We start from the raw sequence: 25,461 nt of genomic DNA, 5'->3' as shown, positions 1-25,461 counted from the left end.
CAACACTAAAAAGAGATGTGAGTGGAGACAGGACAAGGGGAAATGGCCGGAAACTGCAGCATAGGAAGTTCTGCACAAATATGTGCAAGAACTTCTTTACAGTGAGGTGACGGAGCACTGGAACAGGCTGCCCAGGGAGGTGGTGGAGTCTCCTTCTCTGGAGATGTTCAAGACCTGCCTGGATGCCGACCTGTGCAACCTGGTGTAGGGAACCTGCTTTGGCAGGGGGTTGGACACGATGATCTCTGGAGTCCCTTCCAACCCCTACAATTCTGTGATTCCGTGTGATTCTGTGTGATTCTGTGATAGCCAGAAGTTCAGGGCCCCACACAGGGAGCACCAGCAGGCTGGAGAAAGGTGCTGCAGGAGTCGCGCTGGCACACTCAGCAGCTGCCCAGAGAGACTCTTTGGGTTGGGACAACATTGCAATGCCTATCACTACTGATCAACCAAAATGATATGAACAAAAATCAGCTTAAATGTGTAATAAATACTAGACCAGCTTACTTAAAGATGCAGGTGACTGGTATCTTGACAGGGACTGAGCTTCTCTTTGTAGAAGAGATGTTAGAACCAAATCACGCAGCATTGGGTTCAACAACTAGTGAAACATTTGTTCTTCTTTCCTAGTCAGAACATACAACAATAAAAATCCATCCTGAGCAGGAAGCCATGGAAGCACTCATGTCCCAGGAACTAGGTGACAACCCCACAGTCACAAGGAAGATGTTCAGCTGGCAATGCCAAGGGCATTTTCCTCTGACCAGCACAGCCATCTCCACTTCCCCACAGGGAATGCTTTGGTCTCAGCACACAGACAGGAAGGCAACAAAAATAAGTATAGCTAAGGAAGAATACAAGTCAGTACTTTAAAAAAGGTACATCAGATCTGGAAACACAACCAGCACCTTTTGAAAGACAGTCTGTATTAACACACCCAAACCTTTCAGAGAGTGCCAGAAGCAGAACATCCATTCAGACATTTTTGTACCTTAATAAACATAACTGTGGTGAAACTTGGATGGACGTCTGCTGCCGACTCCTGCCCACAGGGCAGTGTGGCACAAACACCCCAAGCAGATTCTCTCACAGTTTTTCCTTCCAGCCCCTACTGGCTACGGCAGCTACCCCTCCCATTAGGGAGCAAGCCTCCAGAGTATTTTATCAAGCTGAAATCCAACAAGTGATGTCTGACTTCAAAGGCAGTAGTCATGCCCAACTACAAGACGCTAACAAGGAGGTTATGTTTGTCTCATACACGTATGGCTTGATGCATCCACAATTATCCACATAATTAATGTTTCACTCTATACACATATGGACTATGAATTGACTTCATTTTGGGAACTTGTTGGTAAAATTAAGTTCAGAAAGTTGGGGGGAAGGGGTTTTTTTTGGTTGTTTTTTTGCTTCCTCACGGCAGTCCTCTCCCTCACCTTATGGTCCTTGTATTGACAGACAGTGGTGTTTCCCCCTCTGTCAGTTCCATCAAGTCAGCATAAAGTAACACACAAATCTTCTTTCACCTGATGAGACTTAATTAGCATTTTTGGACTGCCCTTTTAACAGGAAAGCAGATATACTGGAAATGTCAGCTGATTACAAGTAAACCAAAGCTGAAAACTGAAAGGCAAAACTAATCCTTACCAAGAAATGCAGTACCACACACAGAAGTGCACTTAAACAAGCACACAGACAGGAGCCCAACTGTGTCCTGGCAGAGCCACAGAACAGGGATGAGTTGGTGAGCACAAACTGAAGTAACATTTGCTCACCAGAGAAGGGTCTTTACCTCCTACAACAAAAGCAAACATGTCCAAACTGATACGCACAAAACAATCTGACAAATTTGCTACTGTCAATCTACAACAGCACTGTATGTTAACATACCAATTTCAGAATTCCTTTGTGAGCACTGATAACTGCAGTCAACTTTCTATTTTATTCAACCAGTTCCCATCTGCTAAAGACATAATTCACTTTACCCACATTAGAATAACAACAGGTCATTAATATGCAGTGAAAGATAGCATATGGTTTACTACTTATTAAGGACAAGGATTAATCTTCTCCTCCTCTCCTCTTTTTACCTTATGCTTTCCTATTTTCTTTGTTTTCTTATCTGTATTACCACTTGCATTTTCACTGGCTATCCGAACACTGCTTCATACCTAACCTGCTACTCACGCAGCTCTTTGCTTCATGACTGCCTTCTTGTTCTCCAAATTCCATTCTTTGTGGTTCCTTAAGCAAATTGCCATGAATAGAGGTACTCATTTCCTCACTTTCTCTGCACATCTCACCTCCCTGGAGAAGTCCACCTGCCAGCCTTTTCCCTGCCCGCTACCCCCAAGGCCACCACCAGCCCATCTGCACACAGACTCATGAGCCACTCACTGCTGGCGTGGCTCCGACCACAGAACAGGGGCAGTGCCCACACTGTGCTCTGTTCAGAATCAGCCCAGATGCACCAGGGTCTTGTCTCCCCTTCTGCTGCCAGGAGCTGCCCACTCATTCTCTCCACACAGAGGCAGCAGCATCAGAACCAGCAAGTGCACTGAGAGGCCCTGGCTTGCTTACAGCACTCTTGGGATGGTGAATGCAGGAGCTGGATGCACAACAGTCACAAGCACTTCAGCTCTTGCTTGGCTCTAGAGATACAGTGACTGACTTCTCAGACCTCAGTTAGAATTAAATTTTATATACACCTTTGAATTAATTAAATTTCTAATTTTTATAGCAAAATTTTTCAAAGTTGCAGTAAAGAGTATCAATAATTCAGTCAGTAGAATCATAGAATGGCCTGAGTTGAAAAGGACAACAAGCATCATCTGGTTCCAACCCCCTGCCGTGTGCAAGTCACCCACCAGCAGCCCAGGCTGCCCAGAGCCACATCCAGCCTGGCCTCGAATGCCTGCAGGGATGGGGCATCCACAGCCTCCTTGGGCAACCTGTGCCAATGCCTCACCACCCACTGGCTGAAAACTTCCTCCTCATATCCAACCCAAACCTCCCCTGTCTCACTTTAAAATCATTCCCCTTGTCCCATCACCATCCACCCTCACAAACAGCCGTTCCCCCTCCTGTTTTTATGCTCCCTTCAAGCACTGGAAGGCCACAACGAGGTCTCCCCAGAGCCTTCTCTTCTCCAAGCTAAACAAGCCCAGTTCCCTTAACCTTTCTTCAGAGTAAAAGAATGCAAAATTGCTCAGACTACTATTTTGTTCTTGTGTTTTCATTTTTACATTTTCTAAAGCCACTCTCAAAGTGGGATATCTTACTTCCCACAGAACCTGTTTCACCCACAGTGAAATGAGGACACCAAATACACAAGACTGTTCCTGGGCTTTTACTGTTGCACATAACTAAGAGGGTGTCATGGTTTTATGATTTTTGGTCATCAGTATTCCACACCATAACATCATGTAATGCACTGGGGATGGTGTTTGATATCTGCCGAATGTTCGTCCGTCGGAGAAGAACTACATTTCCCCAGGAGGCTTTGCGGTCAGCAAGGGGATATAACTCCATGCAAGGTCACCTGAGCTCGCTTCTTCGCCTGCTCTTCGCTGTCTGCGCTTCGCTGTCTGCGCTTCGCCGCCTGCGTTTTGCCATCTGCACTTCGCCGACTGTACTTCAGTCACTCAACTGGACTGCACTTCTCACCCCAGGATTGTGGTGAAGTCTATACAATTCAAACAGACTCTCTCTCTCTCTCTCTCTCTCTCTCTCTCTCTCTCTCTCTCTCTCTCTCTTTGTAGTTTACTAATACTATATTTAGTAAAATCATTTGTTCCACCTCAGATCAGTGCTGTTGTTTTTCAAGTATTTTGGGGTCCCCTGCTTCCCCTTTCCCAGAGGCGCGGATCCGCAGATCCCTCCGCCCTGCTGGTCACGGAACTGGGCCGGACCAGCCCATAAACCGTTGACAGAGGGAAAGCAATTTCTCACATCATCGGTCACCAGTGCACTGAAACAGGCCACTATTTGTATACACACACACATACACAAAAAAAAGTAAAACCTATTTTCAGTACTTAAGATTCCAGCTCTCCTTTGTCTCTGATCTGTCAACCGCGCACTGAACAGAACCACACTTGCCAGGGGGATGCTCTGGGAAGGAGTGAAGTTCCCAGGTGCATGGGCACAACAGCAAACGCCATCAGCCAGGGAGACATAGGAATGAATCTGGACATGCAGAACAGGAAGGGCACGAAGACCTGAAGCACCACTTTGCTTGACTACAAGGCTTGAAGGCCTCCAGAAACCAGTGCTATCTGAGGAGTAAGAGCTTTGCCAGCTGTGGCAGCAGCTCCCTTCTTCCAACCGCTCGCTCTTATTGCCTCCCTTACAGCAGCAGTTGCACAAGTTAGCTTTGAGAATGCTTCTGGCTGAAAATTAACTCATCAGAACTTTTTTTTTTTTTTTTTTAAATATACTATAATTACTCCACAGTTTAATGACTTCCCTGCTCTACCTTGTCATACCATTTAAGCCAATTAAAACAATACCAAGGCAGTCCTACTTGCTTCTGTCCCCACCCAGCAACGCATTCCTGAGCATTCCTTGCATCAGCACTCACCCAGCCCCACCACAAGCAAATGTTGGGCACCCAAAAGAGAGAAAACTCGATGTGTTGCTTTCAGGTGATTTGCTTTGCAGCATTCAGTTTGCGGAGACATTGGTGTCAATAGGGAGCCAGCACCAGGAAGAGCAGGGAAGCACACTGGGGATGAGGCCATGGCACTTTGCAGGGCAGCAGCACCTGTGTGGGTGCCTGCAGAGCTACCTGCAGAGCCAAACAACCCTTCCTGCCGCAGCTTTCCTCATCTTGTGCAGCCAGGAGGTCCCTGCCAGCTTCAGGACTTCTCCACCACTGTGGCAGCCACGTGCTCACCTCTGCCACAAGGACCCCTGGAGCCACCTGGGTCCCTACGCCTCAGCTCCTCCCAGGACACCTCAACACATCTGTTCACGTAAGGAAAAAAAAAAAAAACAAAAAAACACAACTATTTATTTAACACCAGATTTCACTGCAAACACTTGCATATCATCAAAATGGTCTGACTCTATGAATTCACACCTAAAAAGGCACTCCAAAGGAAGTGCAAAGGAAATGACTGCCATCCCTCACAGGATATTTCTGTCACTGCAAACTTACACTGCATCACAGATCCTCATGTCAGCACAGAACTAACCTCAGCCCTGAAGATACATGGGATTCACAGCAATGATTCATAAATATGGGTCAGGTGGAAATAAAGGGGGCAATACAAAAGTTATAACAGCACTGCAAGATGGCTATTTCTGGTCTTAGCACAACTGCACCTTCAGTCAGTCTTTAACCCATCCACTTTACATTGAGAGGTCTGAGATCGTGGTTTTTGAAGGGTACTGTAAACATGCACGGTATTACTTTCCCAGCACCAACAGGTCCTTCCTTGGTCTGACAAACACTGGACCTTCACACACAGATCTGGTTCTGAGAATACCAAACTCTGCAGTTTATGTAATCAGCTCTCCACCCAAACAGGTCCCCAACAGCCTCCACATCGGTGCCGCCTGCCCCAGCAGGACAGAACAGACTTATAGCAAACTGTGCTCTTCTGCCATAACCACAGAGAGCACGACCTTCCCTTCTGGTCTCTTCGAAAAAGGAAAATGCAAACAGATTCCTAAGTACCACCATCCTTGTATTAAACTAAAAAGTCATAAACCTGCACTATGCAGCCTCAGTCTGATACCAGTTAAAACGTTGCTCGAGTAGGGAGTATTTTTCAGAGGTGCAGCTTTAAAGAGAAAACTCCAAAGGTATTCACTTGCGACTTTCCAAAAAGTGAATATCCATGGTTTCTGCAAGAATACTCTGCCACTAGCAAGCACAGATGGGAATGCTGGCAACGTTACCCTGCAGTAATAACCGTACATTTCCATAAAACAAACAACAACAGCAAAATTAACCACAAGTTCACCATTAAACTGTTTTTACTTAAACATCTGTCTGCAGACAAACACACACAGAGACACGCAGGCCCAGGAGGCGCGGAGCAGCAGCGAGGATCCCAGCTCGGTGCCGCAGCAGAACGCGACACTCCTCGGGCTGCGGCCCACCCTCCCGGGCTCGGTCCGCGGCGCATCCCGGCGCGTTCTTCCTGCCGCGCCGACCCCAAAGCGCTAAGTTCCATTCGGGCGTCGCACACACACGGCACGGCCGCAGCCCGCGGTCCGATGGGGCGTTTCGCCACCCGGGGATGAGACAGATCCACGCACGGCACGACGCGCAGCGCACCCGCGGGGAGCCGGAGAGAGACCCCCGGCCTTTGTCTCGTTCCTCCCGGCCTTCCCTACCCCGGCCCCTCCCCAGGGAGCCGACCGCTCGGGGCCGCGGCGCCACAGAGCAGCGCACCGAGGCGGCCGGAGCCGCCCGTCCTCCTGGGGAGCCCTCGGCGGCAAAGCGGGAGTGGCGAGGGGGAAGCCTCGGCCCCGGGGGGGGGTGGATCCCGGCGCCACGCCGGGCCGCGGGCCCCGGCCCGCCCGAGGAGGGCCCGGCGCGGGGGGCACGGGGCGGCCGGCGCCGCCGACCCCGCGGGAGAAGCCCTCGGCAGCGCCCGCCCCGCTCGCGTGCGGCCCGCGGAGCCCGCCGCGCCCCAGGGGAAGCTCCCCTCTCGCCCCGAAGCGGCCGCGCCGGTCCCAGGCGGAGCCGCGGGGTCGCCGCGCGACGGCCGCCGCCCCCCGGGCCGGCCCTCGGAGGCCGCCAGAGCCGCAGGCGGAGCGGGGCCGCGCCGAGGCCTAGAGCGGGGAGCGCCGCCCGGCCCGGAAGCGGCGGCGGCGGCGCGGCCTAGCGCGGGGCCGCTTACCCTGCATGCTGCTGACGGCCGCGTGCGCCGGCGGCCCGCCCGGGCCCGGCCCGCTCCCTCCGCCCGAGCCGGAGCCGCTGCTGGGGCTGGGAGTCGCCATTGTGCGCGCCGGAGACGGAGCGGCGCGGAGCCTGCAATGCAGCAGGGACCCTCCCAGGCAGGACACCTAGAGCCCCGCCGCCGTATAGCAGGCGCCGGAGCCTCGCCGTCCGCCCCCGGGCTGGGGCTCCCGCTTAACCCCTCCCAGGCGGGGCGCCCGCGGCCGCCCAGGCTGCGTTCCGCTGCGGCGGCGGTGCGGGCCCGGGCCGCTGCCTTCCCCGTGAGGCCGACGGCCGGGCCCGGGGTCTGCCGCCCCCCGCCCCGCTCTTCGCTTCCAGGGCGGCCCCTCCCCGCCGCCGTGCCCGTGCCCCGCGCCGCCGGGCCGCTCGGCGTTGCGTACTGCCCCCCCCCCCCGCACGTCCTCCTTCGGAGCCACCTCCGCTCCCTTCCCCCGGGGGGCAGCGCCCGGCTGCGGGTGGGCAGCAGCTGGTGCCTCCGTCTCCTGGCCGCTGTCCCCACCCCCACACCCAGCACCGCTGTGCTGCGTCCCTCTTGCTTTCGCCTGCAGTGCTCCCCACCAGGGAGACGTTGCTCACTCCCACCAGGACTGGCCATCATCCACTTTTGGGCCACTGCGTGCCCTCCATGAGCCCCGTGTGTGCCGTGATCCCAGTGTGATGGTGTGCCCCACTGTTTCACCCAATGAACTTGTTTGACCAGGAGTGCCCAACCTTCTTGTTTCCCTGGTCTCTCATCTCCGCCTCGGATCGGGCCAGCAGTTTGTCCAAGCAGTACCACATTTCTCAACACACAACCCCTTCCCTCACACTGGCAACTACCTGTCAACTTGTCTTCTCATGACTTACCTGAAACCCCTTCCTTGCAGAGCTTAACTTCATCCTGTGTTTTCCATTACAGCCAGGGCAACAACCTCCTTCCGCTGCCACTGTCATCATTTTATTTCCTCCATTAGCTGCTGTTAATTCCAGCACATTGCATCTGCTTTGTCTGTGGTCCTACCTCTAGTTCCAGTCTTAGTCTAAGGGACAGCACCATGCACCAGGGACTGGAGCAGTAAGATTTGTCCCAGAAGAAAAGAGCTTTCTTTCCAGCCCACCTCCTTCACCTGCAGTAGTCCCTGTTTCATCATCACAGAAATAATACTGACTTCTTTTATAACTTGAGATCCACTGACAAAAGTGGTGTTCCTGATCATCTACCGTTTCAGCTCCATCCTTTTCACACCAAAAGGACTGCAGTCAACTTTCTCCCTGTCACTGATATGGCTTCCATGGGCAAATGCCGGAGAACACTCCTCATGCACTCAGGCTTACATCCCAGTGACATGTTTGCTGGGTTTGATCTTAGGCTCCAACCCATCCTACTCTGGCCGCTGCTTCCTCTGGAGTCATTGCTAACTCTCTTAAAGCTGCATGTACATTCCATTCTCTTTGCTGCTTTGGAGGGAGAGAAACAGGAAGCCCTCATGCACAGAGCTTCCCACAAGGACTTCCTGCATGTGTTCTGCATGGGCATCACTGGTGGCAATGGTGCCACCTCTTGAGGCAAATGTTGGCACTCAGACCAGTCTGCAACAGAGAGGACAGCCCCTGCTGCACGCAGCAGCACAAGCACACGTCTCCAGGAGAAGATGTATCCTTGTCCTCTGCTCCTTTACTCCCAGAGGAGACTCCTCATTCCCATCAGAGTGGGTTTGAGCAAGGCAAGCAGAGCAGGTGCTGTGACAGCAACCAGATTGAGCCAAGATGCCAAACTGCCAGGCAAGATAAATGCAATGAGGAGAGCTGAAGAAAAGATGGGAAGTCAAGTCTCCAGGTCATCGTCTGGGTCAGTGGGGACAGGGCAACAATGCAGCTGCAGCACTGGTCAGATGGGACCTGAGTAAAAGCCCTGGTTTAAAAGCAGCACAGAAAGGAAGAATTCAGGACCACACCTGAGGATTCTTCCAGCTTTTTTTTTCTTTTTCTTTTCTTCAATGTTACAAAGCCAGCTGATGCTGCTTTTGAAAAGCTTTCTTTTTTCACCCATGTGAACTTATGTATAAAGGCCTGAGTGGGGGTCACGTGTAGTCTAGTCCCTGGCACTGAAGACATCTCCCCTAATTCCACAACTTTCCTTTCTCTTCCCTCTCCTTAAGCTTTCTCTTCTGCTCTAACCAAGAGTGCAAGCTCAAAGCTGACATCTTATAAGTCACAATAAAGAAACCAAGTGCCTGCTGGAAAACAGTCAGAAGCTGACAGCTGCCTGCCACCTCTGCTTCAGGTCACCTGCATCTGGTTTGCATAGGTAAAGATTATACTGCTTATCTTGTTTTGCCCTGCAAATCTAGGAGGATCAACAATATCTGTCCTAAGAAATGTTTGAGAAACTTGTTCTTAAAGACCCCCAGTGACGGAGATTGCACCATCCCCCAGCAATCTGCTCTGTCACTCTACTATCCAGACATTAGCTGAAAGCCTAATTTAAGCTTTTTTGTCTGAGCTGAAATCCTTTACATCCCTTCCTGTTCACTACAGCAATACAAGACAAGTAATTCCCTTCTTTGAAATGACCTCTAAGGCAATTGGTGACTGTTTCCCTTCCCCTTTTTACTTTGACTTTGTCTTCTACAGACTGCATCGATCCAATTCTTTCAGCCTTTCTTCATGTTTTCTGTGCCTCCCAGAATCTCCACTGTACTCCTTTGACTTCCTTCTGAGGATCTGCGTTTTTTTTTAAATAGTGTCCTGTCTAGGCACACTACTGCAGCTTATCCTGCTTTCCAGGATGGCATTTGCCTTTACTATCACCAGTGTTCAGCTTGCTCACCATTATACCTCTAGACTCTCTTGAAACCCTCTATCTAGCTGTTCCTTCACCAGTATTTGTGTTGCTCATCATAATACTTGAGGCTGTACCTGTTGAATTCTGGCTCTTTCCACCAATTCTCAGTTTGGCACCGAACACTGCTGGTTTTGTTGCCATGGTGTGGATTCAGGGTTATCTATGGAGTTTATAAGGTACTCTCGAGTGTGAATCATCCAGGTAAAGAGAACTGGAGTCAGAATGGAAAATACTTTCAATATGTTCTTCCATTCTAACAGTCACTGATAATTAGCCCTCGAGGTACAGTTTTCTCACCAGAGTAGTCATATCTTCAGAGTCAGGTGAGCTGACGTTAAAATCTAACTAAAGTTAACATACATAGACCTACTACTTTTGACTATGAAAAAATAATGATTACAAAAACTGTGTTATGCTGGAACATTAGAGTTTTTTGCTGAGAAGTTCACGGTGGCTGTGCAATGCTTTGTTATATTCCAGGTACATACAAGTGCCTTGTTCAGTGGGATCCTCCAGAACTTTGTACTGGGGTACTGAGAAGGTCTTTAGAATTATAGAAAGCATCTGGCAAAAGCATAAGGTAGGTCAGTTTGTGTGAGCACTGCAAAATAATGAGGTAGGAAAAGGGTTGTTAACATAGGATTAAAATAAGGACAAAAAGGAGGCTTATCTATTAAACACTTCAGATGTTCAAATTCTGAAGTCAGCAAAGCAGTGAATATGAGGTTCTTCTCCTTCTCACTAAAGCAGATTCCATCCTTCCATCCTCATGGGACACGACCCATCAATTAATGCAAATAAGGCCAAAGCCTGTACGGCAGTTGTCTGTGTAGCCATGCATTTATCTCCAGTATTTTCCCTATTTGAGCTTCAGTCAGGATCTTTGGACCAGGAATGCACTAAGTCCTCCAAGCCCTTCCTCATTCCACCTTTCCACCCAGACCAGTTTTGATCCAACCAAAACCAATCTATGGCCACTCATGGTAGCATCATCATTGTCTGCAAGGATGTGCATGGTGTGGTCACTGGAATGGGTGACTCTGTCAGTGTGTGACAAAAGGGCCAACTGCTCTACACTGAAAGAACTTATTGCTTTGTCTCAATAGACGTTACTGTCTGAGCTCTTCTGTGGGATGTACAAAGAGAAGCAAGCAGGTTATGTGCCAAAATACCAAAAATCTTGTTTTGAGAGGCAACAAAAATCTCTCATTTGACTCCAGAGAAGAGCAAGATCTGGGAAACAACCTCAGGCAATGCACCAGGAGCCCTGCTGTGCATGGCAATACGGGAAGATGAGTGGCCGAGTCAGAACTGGTGTAGTGATGTGATTCAATGTCTTTGTACCATGCTTTGTTGCAAATTGCATATAAACTGCTACAAAAATTCATGGTCGTCACTCATTTCCCTAATGGAGGAGGGAGGTCTCGGGATCATAACACTACTTCAGTGAAACCCTTGTAAACCTGCCCTTGGGTCTGCTTCTTCCTCAGTTATGGAATGTCCCAAGTTAGCTTTGTGACAAGTGACATCTCTGGTGCAGGTTCTTGGGCAACAGCGTGGCACTCCCAGGATTGCAGGTTGGCTGTCTGGTCTGCCCCTCCAGCACTCTCAGTAAAAGCTTCTGTCCTTTGGTTGGAGTTCCCTAGATGAAGGCAAGCATGGGTTTCTACCAGCTAAGTAACAAACTCCCAGAGGTATAACAAGGAAGAACGTTTCATCTCACATTGAACCAATTTTTAAGTTGCTTGAATCATACAGATGTACTGAATGTTCTTGGCCTCCCTCTTACGGGAGAAAGCAGTATTGCTGGAAACTCATTCCATTCGGAGAAAGTCTCTTCAGTCCGTGCGGGTGGTTCCAAGTGTTCACGATCGTTGGTAAAGCTTTGAAGTAAACAAACTTGGACTCATTTTTGCAGTAAGTACACCAAGTGCTACAGATCTGTTACATTTATAAAATACGAATGATTACTTTTGAATCAGAGCAGCCAAGAATAAGACAGCCTGATGAAACAGAGATGCAACAGAAACAGAGTTTGCAAGTCAATCCCCTCCTCTCCCCCACCTTCTCAAGAGAGGGGTCTTTCACACTCTCTTGCTCGTGTCACTGTGCTTTGCTAACTCACAGATTGACAGCCCCCACGCAGCCCCTTCCAAGCACCCAGCAGATGCTGCTCTTCACCAGTTTAGCAGCCCCCTACCTCACTGCTCCCTTCTTTTCTTGGTGGCTTCCCCTAGGGCAGTGGAACACACAGCTGAGCTGATCTCAGATCCCACTGCTGCTTGGTGAGGCAGCAGAAATCATGTCCCACTCCACGCACAGCCCTGATACTGCCTCTCTGACTGTTTCTCTGCCTCCTGTCTCCCAGCTACTCTCCAGAAGCTGCTGCTTCCTCTCTGTGACATGCCAAGCAGCAGCTCTCCCTGCAGCCCAACCACGGCCTTGGTGCAGGGGTGTGCAGTGAGTTGTGATCAGTCAAACAGATCAGTCGGAGCTCATCCCAGCTGAGCTTTCATTTTGCAAAATCGGCTAATATGGAGAAAATGGACAGAAATTCACACTTTTGCTTCCCAGCTGAAAAGAGGTAGTGTACAGACTCTGTTTTTATTTTCCCATCATATAAATTGCTCTAACAAAAGATACTCTATCTTAACATTCAACTCTCTTTATTCTTCCTAGCAACACTATTACATTTTATCCAGCTGGAAGTCTTTGACATTTCTCTTTTATAGCCTGAAATACCCTCCCCTTTCTTAGCAAATACATTCAGAAGCCTGGCCTGGACTTGGAAATTAAGCATAAAAACTAACAGCTCTAGTACTGTCCAGACGGCTGTGCAGAGAGGTGACTGTTCCAAGCCATTACTTCTCACTGAGCATCCTAACTGTTGGGTGATTTCAGTACACTGCCCCCTGTACTCACTGCTGGAGCTCAGCTCTTCCAAGGTGAAAGGAATGGACTGAAGATCTGGTAGCAGAGGTTGCAACACAGAGACAAACTTGACTGAGTGCTCTCTGGCCAGATCTTACATCCTTAAAAAACATGAACCAAGGAATTAAGCATTGTTCCTGCTGCCTCACCAAGGGGATTCAGCTCCTTGGAGACTTACGGAAAATTTGCAAGGACATTTTGCCTGTTTCTCTTGGAAATACACAGTTCAAGCTGGGTTTGCTGAGAGGAAAACAAAGTGTACACATCCTGCTGCAGTGTAATCCCTGAGCTTTTCTCTAAGGATTGGTAACCTCTTCCTGGAGTGCTTGTTAATAGGAAAGTTGTACACTTATGGGCACCTGTGGAGATCAGTTTAATTTTGATGGGCTTCAAATCAATTTAAACGTCGAGGGGGATTTAGTTATATTGGATGTGGCCTGCTGTTCTGCCTGCAGCTGCCAGCAATTGTTTAAGATACAGAATAAAACAATTATTATGAAACATAAAGCCTACTCAGTGGAGCTCTAACAATGGCAGCCATTTACAATGAGAGCTCTTGCTTCTTTGCAACATACTGTGCAGAAGTTTAATTTCTCATAACCTGTACAAGAGAAGACTTAGCTAAAAATAGCAGGACTAGATGAGCAGTCATCCCCTTCACAAATGCACTCATATGTCTTCCATATTACAGTTTGGTGAGATGCGAGTGGAGTTGAACACTGCTACAGCAATCAGTGGGACAAACAGCCCAACACTTGGTAACTATCACTTTGGGAGATAAGTGATCAGGAAATGATGAGAAGTACTGTTTTTCTGAGCAGTACTCTTTTTGTTCTCCAGGCAATGCAAAAAAAAAAAACAACTGAATCGCTTTTTCAGTACAGAATGAATCCTAGACCATAGGGTCTATACAAAAATAGTGATTTAAATCCCAGCATGCTGGCTGGGAAAAGCATAAAGCTCCTTTTATCCCCAACTAGATATTACTCCTCATTACTTCGGGCTCTTCAAATCACAACAATCCCAAGCTGTGATACCCAGAACTGTTTTATTTCACGGTTCTGGGGAGATGGGAGATACATGTGAGATGCTCTCAAGTAATGACAAGACCTTCTCTTCTGTGAATCCAGATGCCAGTATCTTCATTATTTCTACAGTACACAAAAAGTCATGTTTCGGATACCTGCTACTACATAAATCTTTCTTCCATGTTGACTGCGTATAGAGGTGGGCCCACAATGTTCTTCATGACTAGAGAGTGGTTCTCAACTACAGGGAGGAACCAGACTGCTGCATTCACAGAAGCTCCTTACTTTGTCTTGCTTATGCTGAAAAATCAATATCTAGTCTTTCATAATCCTTCTTGACCAAGATATCCCTGAAAACAGCAGCAACAGCCCATCTTGTACCTTCCTGTCAGCGTTGGCCGCTCCACAAGTGACAGGAGCTGGGAGGGACAGCACAGGGCAAAGGATCATAGAATCATAGAATCATGGAATCATAGAATCACAGAATCGCTCAGGTTGGAAAACATCTTAAAACTCATTGATTCCAACCACGACCTTCCCAAACTACCTAACAGCCCTCCACTAAATCATGGCCCTGAGCACCACATCCAAATGTTTTTTAAACACACCCAGGGATGCTGACTCAACCACCTCCCTGCGCAGCCCATTGCAGTGCTGAACAACCCTTTCTGTAAAGTTTTTCCTGATACCTAACCTAAACTGGCCCAACTTGAGGCCATTTCCCCTCGTCCTGTCACCAGTGAGCAGAGACCAGCCCCGCTCTGCTGCAAGCACCTTTCAGACATTGGAAGAGAGCAGTAAGGTCTCCCCTCAGCCTCCTTTTCCCCAGACCGAACAGCCCCAGTTCCTCCAGTCTCTCCCCATAGGCCACAATCTCCAAGCCCTTCACAGCCTTGTTGCCCTTCTCTGGACCTGCTCCAGCACCTCCATGTCCTTTCTGTACTGAGGTGCCCCAAACTGAACACAGCACTCGAGGTGAGGCCTCACCAGTGCTGAGCACAGGGATAAAAGCGAGATGCCAGCTAGAGCTTCTTCTACCACCTCTGTGTGGGGTGAGCAGTGCAGGCCCAGGAGCTGCAGCCAGACCCAAATGAGAGTCTGAGCCACCAGGGAAGTCCTTGATGACAAGGCAGGTCTAACATCAAGCTGGGCAGTCAATCTACAGTTGATGGCCAGGCAGATCCATGGTGGTGTGACAGGTTACATCTGTGAGTCAATGGTTGGCTCAACAGGCACACAGACTTTTGGTGAGCTGGAGATGGGCAGTCCTGGGGCAAGGCTGCTCAGTGCTCAGGCAAGGCTGTTCTTGTAAGAGCTCATGCATTTTGATAACTACAGAAATCACAGAATCATTTAGCTTGGAAAAGACCTCTTACATCATCAAGTATGTCTGTTAACCCAGCACTGCTATGTCTCCTACTAAACCACGTCCTGAAGCACCGCATCTGCACATCTTCAAAATACCTCCAGGGGTGGAGAGTTTGCAGATCGCTTCACTGAAGTCTTACCGTGCACGTTTTCATGTTTATTTCCTCTTTATTTCCTCAGACAATTATCTACTTTTCCTTCCTGGTACACGATTTATTGCAGAAACACGAAAATGCTGGCATGAGGGATGTCAGGACGGCTCCAGTCCATCACCCCACCTGCAGCAGGATTATCGGCACCAGCAGCCCAGAGCTCAGCCCAGCCAAGCCTCGGAAACCTCCAGGGTTTGAGGTCCCACAACCCGCCGAGACACCCGCTGGCGGCCGCGCGGCCCCGGCAGGACGAAGGGCGGCCATCCCGCCCCCCGCCGGAGGCGGAAAGCCGTGCCGCCATGGCGGGGCTGCCGTGGAGGCTCTGCAACCTTCTTATGGCCGCCTTCTTCGGGCTGGCGGCCGTCGTGCAGGTGAGGGCGGCGGGCGGGACGCCGTCCCAGGCCGCGGCGGAGCTCGGGCTCGCGGCCTTACGGCGCTCCGGCGCGGCCCCGGCCCCCCGCACGCCTCTCTCCTCCGCGTCCCGCCCGCCGAGCCCGGCCCGGCCCGCGCGGAGGCTGCAAGGGCTCAGGGTGCGCTTCCTCGCCGCAGGTGAACGATCCCGACGCTGGGCTGTGGGTGGTGAGTACGGCCTGGAGCCCCGCGGGGCTGAACGTGGGGCCCTCGCGCTCGGCTAGCGGCAGAACGCGGAGCGCGCCGGTCCCGCCCGCCCCGTTTCGCCTGCGCTCGCCGGGGCTCACCGGCTCTGTTGGCTCCCGCCAGCGCGGGCCTCAGCGGGGATCCCGAGCTCTCAAGAAAGTTAAAGAAGACTCGCTCTCTTCTGTCTACTGCTGTCGTTCTCAGGAGCGGCCGCCAGTGGTCCTGGGGCGGTGTGAGCGGGGCTTGGAGCCGCAGCGGCCAGAGGTGTCCGTGGGTAGCGGGAGCCGTGGGTGGGTCCGTGCCCCTGCCGTGCCCCTGCCGTGCCCCTGCCGTGCCCCTGCGCTCCCCGCACATCCCTTGAGCGGTGAGCCCAGCTGGCAGTGCCGAGGCCGGGATGCAGGAACGGGGCTGCTGCTGTTCCCACCCGGCACGGTCGGGGAGTGGAGAGCAGTTCCTCGCAGGGCCTTTCCCGAGGGGAACCACAATGCAACCTTGGAGCTGGAGCACGAGTTCTGGTGCTTGGCTGACCTCCTCCAGCTGTGTCACACAAGGATTTTGGGTGGCAGGTAGGGGAGCACTGGGTTTTTCCTGCACACAGGGTAGTGCTAGCAGTACTGGGGAATACGGAAGGGAGAGAGCTGTACAGCTACTTTGTGCATCTCACAAAATGTTGTGGAGAAATTGCTCTGGGTGACTACATCTCCTTCCTTAGCTTGCTAAGTTTGTGTTTGATTAATAGGTTGTCTACTTGGTGCCGGCTGCCCTTACGCTGTTTGTTGTCCTTAACCCTTTGGTAACAGGTATGGTATCAGTGTGTAAAACAGAATCTCTGCTCAGATTTTGCCCCTGAAAAGTTTGTTTTCACAGAGTCACAGGTCAGGTTGTATGGACACGTGTCCTGCTACGTTTTGTGTGCAGAAAGCTGAGGGACCTGCTTCTGCTGAAGGTAGTATTAGTATTTGTGATTGGAAATGCTGCAAGCAAACACAGGAGCCCTACTTAAAGGGCTGCCACAGGGTTGGTCTTACCACTACACCTTTATTTAAGCACTCATGCAACAAATGGAGCACAATCCTGGGAGCATGTTCTGAACCTGGCTCTGTTGTTGACCTTAGTACATAGTTTAATTCATGCAGTCTCTCTGTTGTAAAGTTGGGTTTTTGCTTACCTGTGTCATATACAAGCTGTTAAGCTCTGCACAATGCTTTGAGAGAGCTAAAGGTCTTTTTTAGTATCAAGTACTACACCTGCTCCACACGGCACACAGGCAGTGGTGCTGATGCTCGGAGAAGTCTGTGCAGTGACTGAGTTTCCAGTGTTGCACACTGAGGACTAACCTATATGAGGTGTTGAAATAACTGTTCAGATCAGATATGGTCCAGGACTCCAGAAAATAAGTTTTAATTTTTAAATGACTGTTACAGAAAAACGTAAGTAAGAAAACTCTCCAAACCAAAAGATAGTTTAGAAAGCCAACACTTGTTTATTGCAGCGCTGGGTGCATGGGGATCCTTCCACAAAGCATGCATACCCCAGAGCTAGATCACCCTCACTGTATGCAATATTCATGCACTGTATGCGTGAATATTCATACAATTCCCATGAAGTTCTTGCCTACTCTCAGGATTGCCATACATGTTAAATCCAACATTGCACCTGCCCTGTTCAGTCAAGGGGTTCTTGCAAGGGATCTCTTAGTTGGTTCCGTAGTTTACCTGTAGGTAGCACTGATGTTGAAATACACAGACTGCGCTTTGGAACTTCTTTCTCTCTTAGATTGCCCCTTGTTGCCTTCCCACAATGTTTGCACAAAGGGACCTGTTTTTTGAATTACAAACTGAATTGTTTAAATCTTTGGTATCATGACTATTGTCAATTAAAGTAACTGCATCTTCTCTGAGTGAATGTTTAATCTGATTTGAAACTATGCTTCTACCAGAAGAGAAAATCTTCAGGAGTACAGTCATTGTCACAAATCATACCATTATAATTTTCCACCTTAAGCATACAGTGTGGCACCATTCATAAAAACAGAACCTATGAGAATCGCTGCCTGAGTTTTCAGACATTTCAGGGGAGGCTTGCAGTAGGTACAGCCTCAACATAGTTGAGGCATTCAACTGGTTAGGACAATCTGCAAGCTAATTTACAGGTATGTTACTTGCACCACAATCTTTAGGAAATCAAGATTAAAACTGCACAACTGTTGTGTAATTTGACATTATGTAAATTCAACAAGTGGTCTTTGTCACTCAGGCCTATGGAACCTCTAATGCAGCCTCTGCAGAGCTGCAGTGAGTTTGGCCAAATGATTAGTTTATAGTGTTATTATGAAGTTAGGTCACAATGAACTCTTGAATTTTGGCAGCCCATTATTTTTCATGCTTGCCTGGAGAAGTCAGTGCCTAGGAAAGACTGCTTTTGACTTCCCGGTGTTTGCTATGGATGTTGCTGAGATCATCTGGAGCTCAGCATGTGCCATTTCACCTCTCCTCCTCGAGGAAATGGACGTGGAAAGCGAGAAGAAACCGTGGGTCCATTCAGATTTTTCATGTCTCTGTTTCTCTCTCTAAAACATTAGTCCCCAGCCCCGAGGCAGAGATGTCATGTTGCTCATGGTCACTGGCAAAAGGTCAGAGGGGGGCTTGTCAGGGAGCATGGAGGCAGATGCTCTTTGTGCCATGGCGTTAGCACTGCTGGTCAGAGCTGTGAACGTGCACTCCAGAAGAGCTGTTTCTCCTAATTAAGCAAACTCCCATTTGTAATCTGCCTTCTGATTTTCTGTGCATACTGAACGCTGGAACATGTTTTGCTTGCTTAGGCTAACAGGAAACCATTTTCTTTGCAGCACTGCTGCCAAGAACTTGCATTCCTGGGAAAGGAAGACCCCAGCTCGCTACTGTACAATTTCAACTGCACTTTCTAGCAGCTTTCCATAATCATACATGGTATTAATTCTGTCTTCCTGCCTAGGGCATATGTGCTGCAGGCATTTCTGTTAGCAGCTTAGTTACTCTTCAATTCACAGAATGTACTTCATGCTACATTGCAGTTTCTGCCAGCTTATTCTTTTCCTCAGAAAACTTTTTTTGGAGGAGCCTCTGTGACCTTCATTCTGCTGGCTGTATTATTGGGGCCATTTCCTTGGCTTACTCTTTGTTTGCATATACTCAAGGAAACATCTTGCATGAAGAGGAGGGCAGGTAAGTACTGAATTCCCCTGAAAGACTTTGGTACACCAGGCTGTCTCCCAGTGGGTCACATTGCTAAGCTCTGTTGGACTGCTGCAGTGGTGCTGTTGGTTCTGGTAAATCAAACCAAGGAGGAAGGAATACAGCATTACAAACCAGCAATTTGTTGGATAAAAGGACTGAAAGGCAGCTGAAGGATCATGCCTGAATCCTACCCAACTGAGGCAGCTAGATTTAACTGGGGACAGTTCTGGCTTTCAGAGACCACAGCACAGTACTGTGAAATAGCTGTGTGTTGTGCTACAGGAGCTGTACAAATAGCATTTAGTGGTAAAAACTCTTGAGGGGATACCATTTCTGTGCTTAACTGTCACAGGCTGCTGAGTCCTCTGAATTGCTGGGTACCAAGGAGGAGGAAGGATCTTTCACCTGGATATTCCCTTGAATGCTTGGCTAAACTGGGTGCTTGCTCAGCAGAGGGGAAGCAGTAGCAGCTAGCACTTCTGTTTACAGTGAGGAGTAGTGCAGTGTTGCTTTGCTATATATATTGATGAGGGAAATGTGCTATAGAAGTTTATTTTTATATTTAGTATATTTTTATATAAAGAAGTTATATTTTCACTTATTTTTTATAGTTAAGTTTATTTTTATATATGTGGGGTTTTTTTTTAATAGAAGGGATTTTTTATATTAAGTTTAGCAATGGAACAAAAGCAGAAGCAGGAATTTCTGCAGCTGTACAGCTGAGTTGTGTGATTGTAGATTTGAGATGGGAAGCAATACTGTAATTATTTGAAGTGCAGTCCCTATGACATATATCTAACATCTCCAAAGGGAGACAGCCCATACTTACCCTATTGGAGGCAATCTGCATTTTTCATAAGCAAGCAGATGTTTCTGTTATTTTCTGATCTAGTTTTTGTTTGGCTTTCTAGAGAGTTGTTTGGTCTGGTGATCATTACAACATGGATGAGTCTTTGTCGCAGTTCAGCAAAGTAAGTTTTTCTTAATTCACTCATATGTTCAGATTTACTGAGTAGCTTCTTGGAAACCTGTTGGTAATTTTGGCTGCTTGTTCTTCTACTTCATGTTTTGATGTTTGTGTGGAGCTCAGCTCTGTTGGATCCTCTCCAACTCATCATGTTCTGTGATTTTCCCATTCATGTTACCATCTAAATCTTAATCCTCAACAGCAGTATTTGGTGCTGCAGCTTGTGGGATCCTTTACATCTAGAAGTCTGCAGAAGTGGGGGGAAGAAAAACTTAAAACATTTTTTTTTCTTGCTTCTTCTGCAATAATGAGCAGGAGACACATTCCCCTTTTGTACAAAGACAGTGTGCTCTTTCTGTGGAACAGGCCAGTGAACATGAGCCACTACTGCTAATGAAAGCTACAAAACCATTTCTACCATTGCTCCCAAATTAAGAGCTTTCCAGTGAGTGCTTTGTCTAATGGGGTCTGCTGCATTCTACCAGCACGGACAGGGGAGCAAGTGCTTTCCCTTCCAGCTTCTCTGGAGATCTGTATTACAGCAGTTTCACTAAATTAATTTGTAATAGCTGGGAGCATGATAAGTCTCAGGCTGCCAAACAATATTTTGTAATGTTGAATCACGCAATGTGCTCTGGGCAGTGCTTTTGTCACCTGTTTCACATAGCCTGTGAAGGTGGCAGAACACATTTCTGCTGGCATATGGTACAGCTCCACTAAAGACTCTGCTGATGCAGCTACAGAAGCTACATAGAGATGACACAGCAGCCAAAGGCTCTCTGCTGTCTTTAGCCAACCACAGCCACGGCAGTGGTAGCAGTCTGAATTGAAACTGCACTGTTGCATTTGCTTCTTTGTAGGAATCCGCTGGGTGGAATTCATCTGACTGCTGCGATCTTGGTTGCTCTCTTCCCCTTCATTTCATGGCTGTACATTTATGTGAACAAAGAGATGCGAGAATCTTGGCCAGAACACTGTAAAACTGTGATTTGACCAGGTGGAGACAGCACATAAATAAATATTCTGACCTTATTTGCTGCTGCTTTTTGGTTCTTAATGAAAGGTTAGTATCAGTCTGACAGGACAGGAATGGGTGGCTGCTTCCCACAGTGTGGCTTGAGGCTTCCAGGAAAAAAAAATGAAGAACATTGTGAATTTAAGGGGAGAATTTTTCTATGGATACTGTTCAGCCTGCTTCTTTGGATGTTTTCAAAGCATCCTTGACCTTCTTGTGATAGAAGATTAATTATTCAAAATATCTGGGCATCCCCAGTTCAGTCTCTTCTTCCACCTTGTATCTGGGAAAGCTACTGTTCTGTAACATTAAGGGAAAAGTAGATCAAACACTTTGTTTCAACAAATGACTCATTATGGATATAAAACTTGAAAGATGTCTGACAAGATACTCCACTGAGATTTGCTGAAAGGTGAACCAGTCTGTTTCTGTTCCTACGCTAAAATTGTAAGTGGAATATATCTAAAGCAATATTTTTGCTGTTACCTTTAACTGAAAGTCATGGTTTTGACAGAGTAGTAAATACTATTTTTCTAAAGAAAACCAAGTGAAAGCTTCTTTATTTTCTGCAAAAAGCATGCTCACAGAGTGCCGCCAGCAGACACAGTCACTGTTACAACCTGCTTCTCAAAGAATTTCTGTTCCTGGAAATCAGAACTCGTGCAGCAGCCCGGAGACAGTAAGCATGCTCCATCATCACTGGTCATGGAGAAGCACGTGCAGGTGAGCGTGAATACTCAGGCTGTGGAGACAGCATGGATCCAGATGCAGCACAGCAACACACTTCGAGTCATCCCCAGTCAGAGCTCAGAGCTTGTTTCCCTCAGTGCTGCTGCAGGCCAGGGATACACACGTATCCCACCTGCTATATCTGCAGCATTACACGATGCCATAGTTTTCCTGCCTTTATTTTATTTTAAAGCTTGGGCCTCTCTGCACTGTGCTCTGATGTAGCATAGACAGTGCTCATTTTCATTGGCTTCACTTTTTTCAAAATGACTTTAGTCTTTTAAAGCAGCATTAAGAAGACTGCTTTAGGCTACAGCTTGGATTTTCCAGCTAGATGTATGTAGCTGCTTCTGGGTGGGTACAATTTTAATGCTTTAAATCTGACTAAATCAGGTATATCCTGGAAAAACAAAACTACCACCTAGTGGCTTTTTGTTTCTGTTTTTTTCACAATGAACAGCAATCTGTTCAGGACTGGGTGGTTAAGTCAACATTCTGCATTCTTCAAACACGGTTACTGGCCTTCTCTATTCTCCAAAAAGTTAAGTCTTGTTCCTTACAAAAACATAATTTTTAGAGTTCTGTATCTGAGAGAGAAACATGAGAGTTAAAACTGCAAGCATCAGACATGTAGATCTTTCTACAAGCAAAGAACATGCTGGATGCCGTACTTTTTAGTCTGAGTACTTCCTAAAGGAGAAAAGTTTGCAGTTAGACATCAGCTTGGCATTTTCAGAAACACATCACTCTGTCTGAAATTCTGCCCCTTCCCTTTAATACCATTTTATCATCATAGACATAAATAGTTCCAAAGGCATTGCTTTCAGGTGGAGTTTCAATAACCCCCTCCAAAGTAAGATGATGAACACCATGTGAGTCTAAACAGTAGCCACCATCGTGCAGGTGCCCTGCAAGAAAGCAGACCACACACTGATGAGAGTGTATGACAGAAAGGGCATCTCTGTAATTCCAGGCTAGGCAAACTTTGTCTGAAGCATCTGGGTGAATAGGCAGATTACCTGCAGCAGAGAGGGAAAGAAGCAGAAAAGTTACTTAACACGTAACAGAATCAGCAAGGTTGGAAAAGGCCTCAAAGATCACCCAGTCCTACCATCCACCTACCATCACTATACCTCATCTCTCAATACAACATCATGAACACATCCAGGGATGGCGTGCCCTCCCTGGGCAGCCCGTTCCAGTGCCTGACTGCTCATTTGGAGATGAAATTTTTCCTAACCTGATTCCTACCTGAATCTCCCCTCCAACAAGAGGCCATTCCCTCTTGTTCTATTGCTAATTACAGGGGAGAAGAGGCTGACAACCACCTGCAGGAGGTTATGGCAAGGTGGAAGTTGGCCTCTTCTCCTGTGTAGTGCCCAGTGCCTATACATCCTTGTTTGGTGATTCTCTATATAAACAGAACCACTTTAGTTTGGAGTGCAGGAAAAATCAGGGCATCTGTAAAGTTCTCATATTTCATTTCTTTCTTCCTTTCAAATATCTTTCATCTTCTTCTTTACACAGCATCTTGATTTCAGAATATTAGGTCCCAGCTCAGCAATACTCAGACGCTGCCAGATTGCTTCTGGGGGATTGAGGATACCCCATCCCTGGAGGCATTCAAGGCAGGCTGGATGTGGCTCTGGGCAGCCTGGTCTGGTGGTTGGCAACCCTGCACATAGCAGGGGGTTGGAGCTGGATGATCATTGTGGTCCTTCTCAACCCAGGCCATTCTATGATTCTATGAATCAAGCTGCTCCCAAACAAGCAGCTTTCCTGGGTGGGAAGCTCAGGCTGCTGCCTCTATCCAACAAGCTCATCCGAGTGTGAGACACAGCTGCTATTCTCCAACTACACCACTTACATATGTACCTGATACTACGTTTTCCTCTGCTAACTTGTATTAGTTTGCTTCGTAACCATTTTGCATATATCCTCCATATCCACCTACCCATAACAACAACTTTTTCATGGTTTTCATCGGAGAACCTGAGTACGTCATCGAACCAGTCCAGCTGGGCTTGGCTAAATCCTCCATTGAATTCTACGAACTGAGGTTCTTCCAGTCCTGCGATGAAGAAGAAGGTTAGGCACACGTGCACGCACCTACTGTAGGTTCCTTATTTGCTTCCCTTCTCTCAACAATGGTTTATCCTTGGGATTTCCGCGGCACCTCAGCTCGGGGCTCCCCGCACGAGGCCGGGCGCCGCTTTAGCGCCGCACCTCCCGAGCGCGGCGATACCTGCGGGGCTGTTGAGATCCGCGTTGCGGTTCTTCTCCCTCAGCAGCCGCAGGGCCGCCCGGTGCCGGGGGCTGTCGGCGTCCCGGCCCAGCGGGCTCAGCTCGTAGCCGTCCAGCAGCACGAAGCGGAAGCGCGGCGCCGGGCAGAAGTGGTACGCGTGGCAATCGCCGGGCGGCGCGGCGGGCGGGCCGGGGCCCGGCGGCGGGCGGCTGCAGAGGCCGCTCTGCGCCAGGCGGGCCCGGGCGAAGTTGTACAGCTCGTGGTTGCCCCAGGCGTGGTGCACCGGCACCCGCAGCCGTCCCAGCGCCGCCAGCACCCGCGCCAGCGCCGCCTCCGCCTCGGCGGAGCCGCTCCGCGCGTTGACGCCGTCGATGCAGTCGCCCAGCTGCAGCACGAAGGCGGGCGGCGGCCGCTCGGCGGCCCAAGCCTCCACGGCGGCCCGCAGCAGGCGGAGACTGTGCCGGTAGTACCGCCGGCGGCAGCCCCAGAAATCGCGGCCGTCCTCCGCGTCCGCGTGCTGGACGTCCGCGATGACCCCGAAGGAGAAGCGCGGTGCGGCCTCCATGGCGGCCGCCGCCCGGGGCCGGAAGGGGCGGGCTACGGGGCGGGGCGGGGTGGAGGAGCGGGCGGGCGGGCGGAATGGCGGCGTTGCGCGGCCCGCGCTGCTGGCAGCTGTGGCGGCCGTGGTGCCTCCCGCTCGGCGCCGCTGTCGCATTCCCGAGCCAGATGCAGGCGCTGCGGGCCCGGGCCGCGGCGCCGCTTCTGTCACTTGGGGCTGCGCCGGCACCGGGCTGCCGCTCCGCGTCCCGATTGCCGCCCGGAAGCGGCCGCCGCGCAGCACCGCAGCGCACGGTGAGAACTGGGGGGGGGGTTGGAATAGGAGGGGAGTTCCGCGCTCGCTCCGGTCCCGCTCCCCCCGCCTCGGGGCCGGAACCCCGCCTGGCGACGTGTGCGGGCAGCGCCCGGCCCCTGACCGAGCTCTCCCCCTGCAGCTGGTGTCCTGGCGGGCGCTGGGAGCCGCCCTCATCCTGTGCGGAGGGTTGCTGCTGGCCATGAAGAGGGTGAAGAAGGCGAAGGAGGAGAGTGAGTGTTTCCCGGCGGTGGGGCGGGGTGGAATCGTGGAGCCCTTCTCCGAATTGCTGCTCCTTTGCCTTCCTGCTTGCATTCTCGCGTGCGCTGTTTCTGTCGCGTTCACGCTTTCTGCTCGGAGCCCCGCGAGGGGTGGGAGAACCTTCCGCTGCCCCGGGAGCTGCGGTTCTCTGCACGCATTTCCTCGTTTTTAATGCTGAAGTCTCACAACTGCCGGATGTGTTCGGTTCATCAGTGCGTACGGAGCCGGGCCACACAACTCTCCATCTCGTGCACCTGCGACAGCAGTGTGACAGTCCAGTGACGATGAACATTCGTTGTGGTTTTCGGAACATAGCGATTGGTACAGAAGTTTGGCTGAAGTGAAGGCGCTGCTTGGGAGCCT

General features: G+C 49.6%; 3 protein-coding genes across 9 annotated transcripts in view; 1 reads left to right on the top strand and 2 right to left on the bottom strand.

Moving 5' to 3' along the window:
* Positions 1–7,046, bottom strand: part of MAP2K4 (mitogen-activated protein kinase kinase 4) — an 84,503-nt gene extending 77,457 nt beyond the window's left edge. The window contains exon 1 of one of the 6 annotated variants that reach the window (XM_052688181.1): positions 6,858–7,046. In XM_052688181.1, coding sequence (XP_052544141.1) covers positions 6,858–6,957 — 100 coding nt within the window. In that variant the 5' untranslated portion in view covers positions 6,958–7,046. Of the gene's footprint in view, positions 1–507; positions 2,711–6,857 lie in introns of those variants that run through there. The other 5 variants (XM_052688183.1, XM_052688186.1, XM_052688188.1 and 2 more) reach the window with 5 other exon arrangements.
* An 8,424-nt stretch (positions 7,047–15,470) lies between these two features.
* Positions 15,471–21,030, top strand: TMEM220 (transmembrane protein 220). 2 transcript variants are annotated; one of them, XM_052688191.1, is made up of 6 exons: positions 15,471–15,590; positions 15,769–15,798; positions 16,556–16,616; positions 18,896–19,019; positions 19,943–20,002; positions 20,859–21,030. In XM_052688191.1, exons 1-6 carry the CDS (start codon positions 15,519–15,521, stop codon positions 20,989–20,991), a joined length of 480 nt encoding a protein of 159 aa, XP_052544151.1. In that variant the 5' UTR covers positions 15,471–15,518; the 3' UTR covers positions 20,992–21,030. The 2 variants fall into 2 exon arrangements, with proteins under 2 accessions (XP_052544151.1, XP_052544152.1); XM_052688192.1 differs by lacking the exon at positions 15,769–15,798 and having other exon boundaries at positions 15,484–15,590.
* A 511-nt stretch (positions 21,031–21,541) lies between these two features.
* On the bottom strand, positions 21,542–24,825 carry ADPRM (ADP-ribose/CDP-alcohol diphosphatase, manganese dependent). The gene is made up of 3 exons (XM_052688189.1): positions 23,988–24,825; positions 23,697–23,813; positions 21,542–22,761 (listed from the first exon to the last, which is right to left on the bottom strand). Exons 1-3 carry the CDS (start codon positions 24,700–24,702, stop codon positions 22,475–22,477), a joined length of 1,119 nt encoding a protein of 372 aa, XP_052544149.1. The 5' UTR covers positions 24,703–24,825; the 3' UTR covers positions 21,542–22,474.
* Between the last annotated feature and the right edge of the window lie 636 nt (positions 24,826–25,461).

This window comes from Tympanuchus pallidicinctus, unplaced genomic scaffold (assembly GCF_026119805.1).
Source record: "Tympanuchus pallidicinctus isolate F22 unplaced genomic scaffold, pur_lepc_1.0 scaffold23, whole genome shotgun sequence".
NCBI classification, from domain to species: Eukaryota; Metazoa; Chordata; class Aves; order Galliformes; family Phasianidae; genus Tympanuchus; species Tympanuchus pallidicinctus.
Note: the sequence above shows the minus strand (reverse complement) of the source record. Positions and strands in the feature narration are given on the sequence as shown.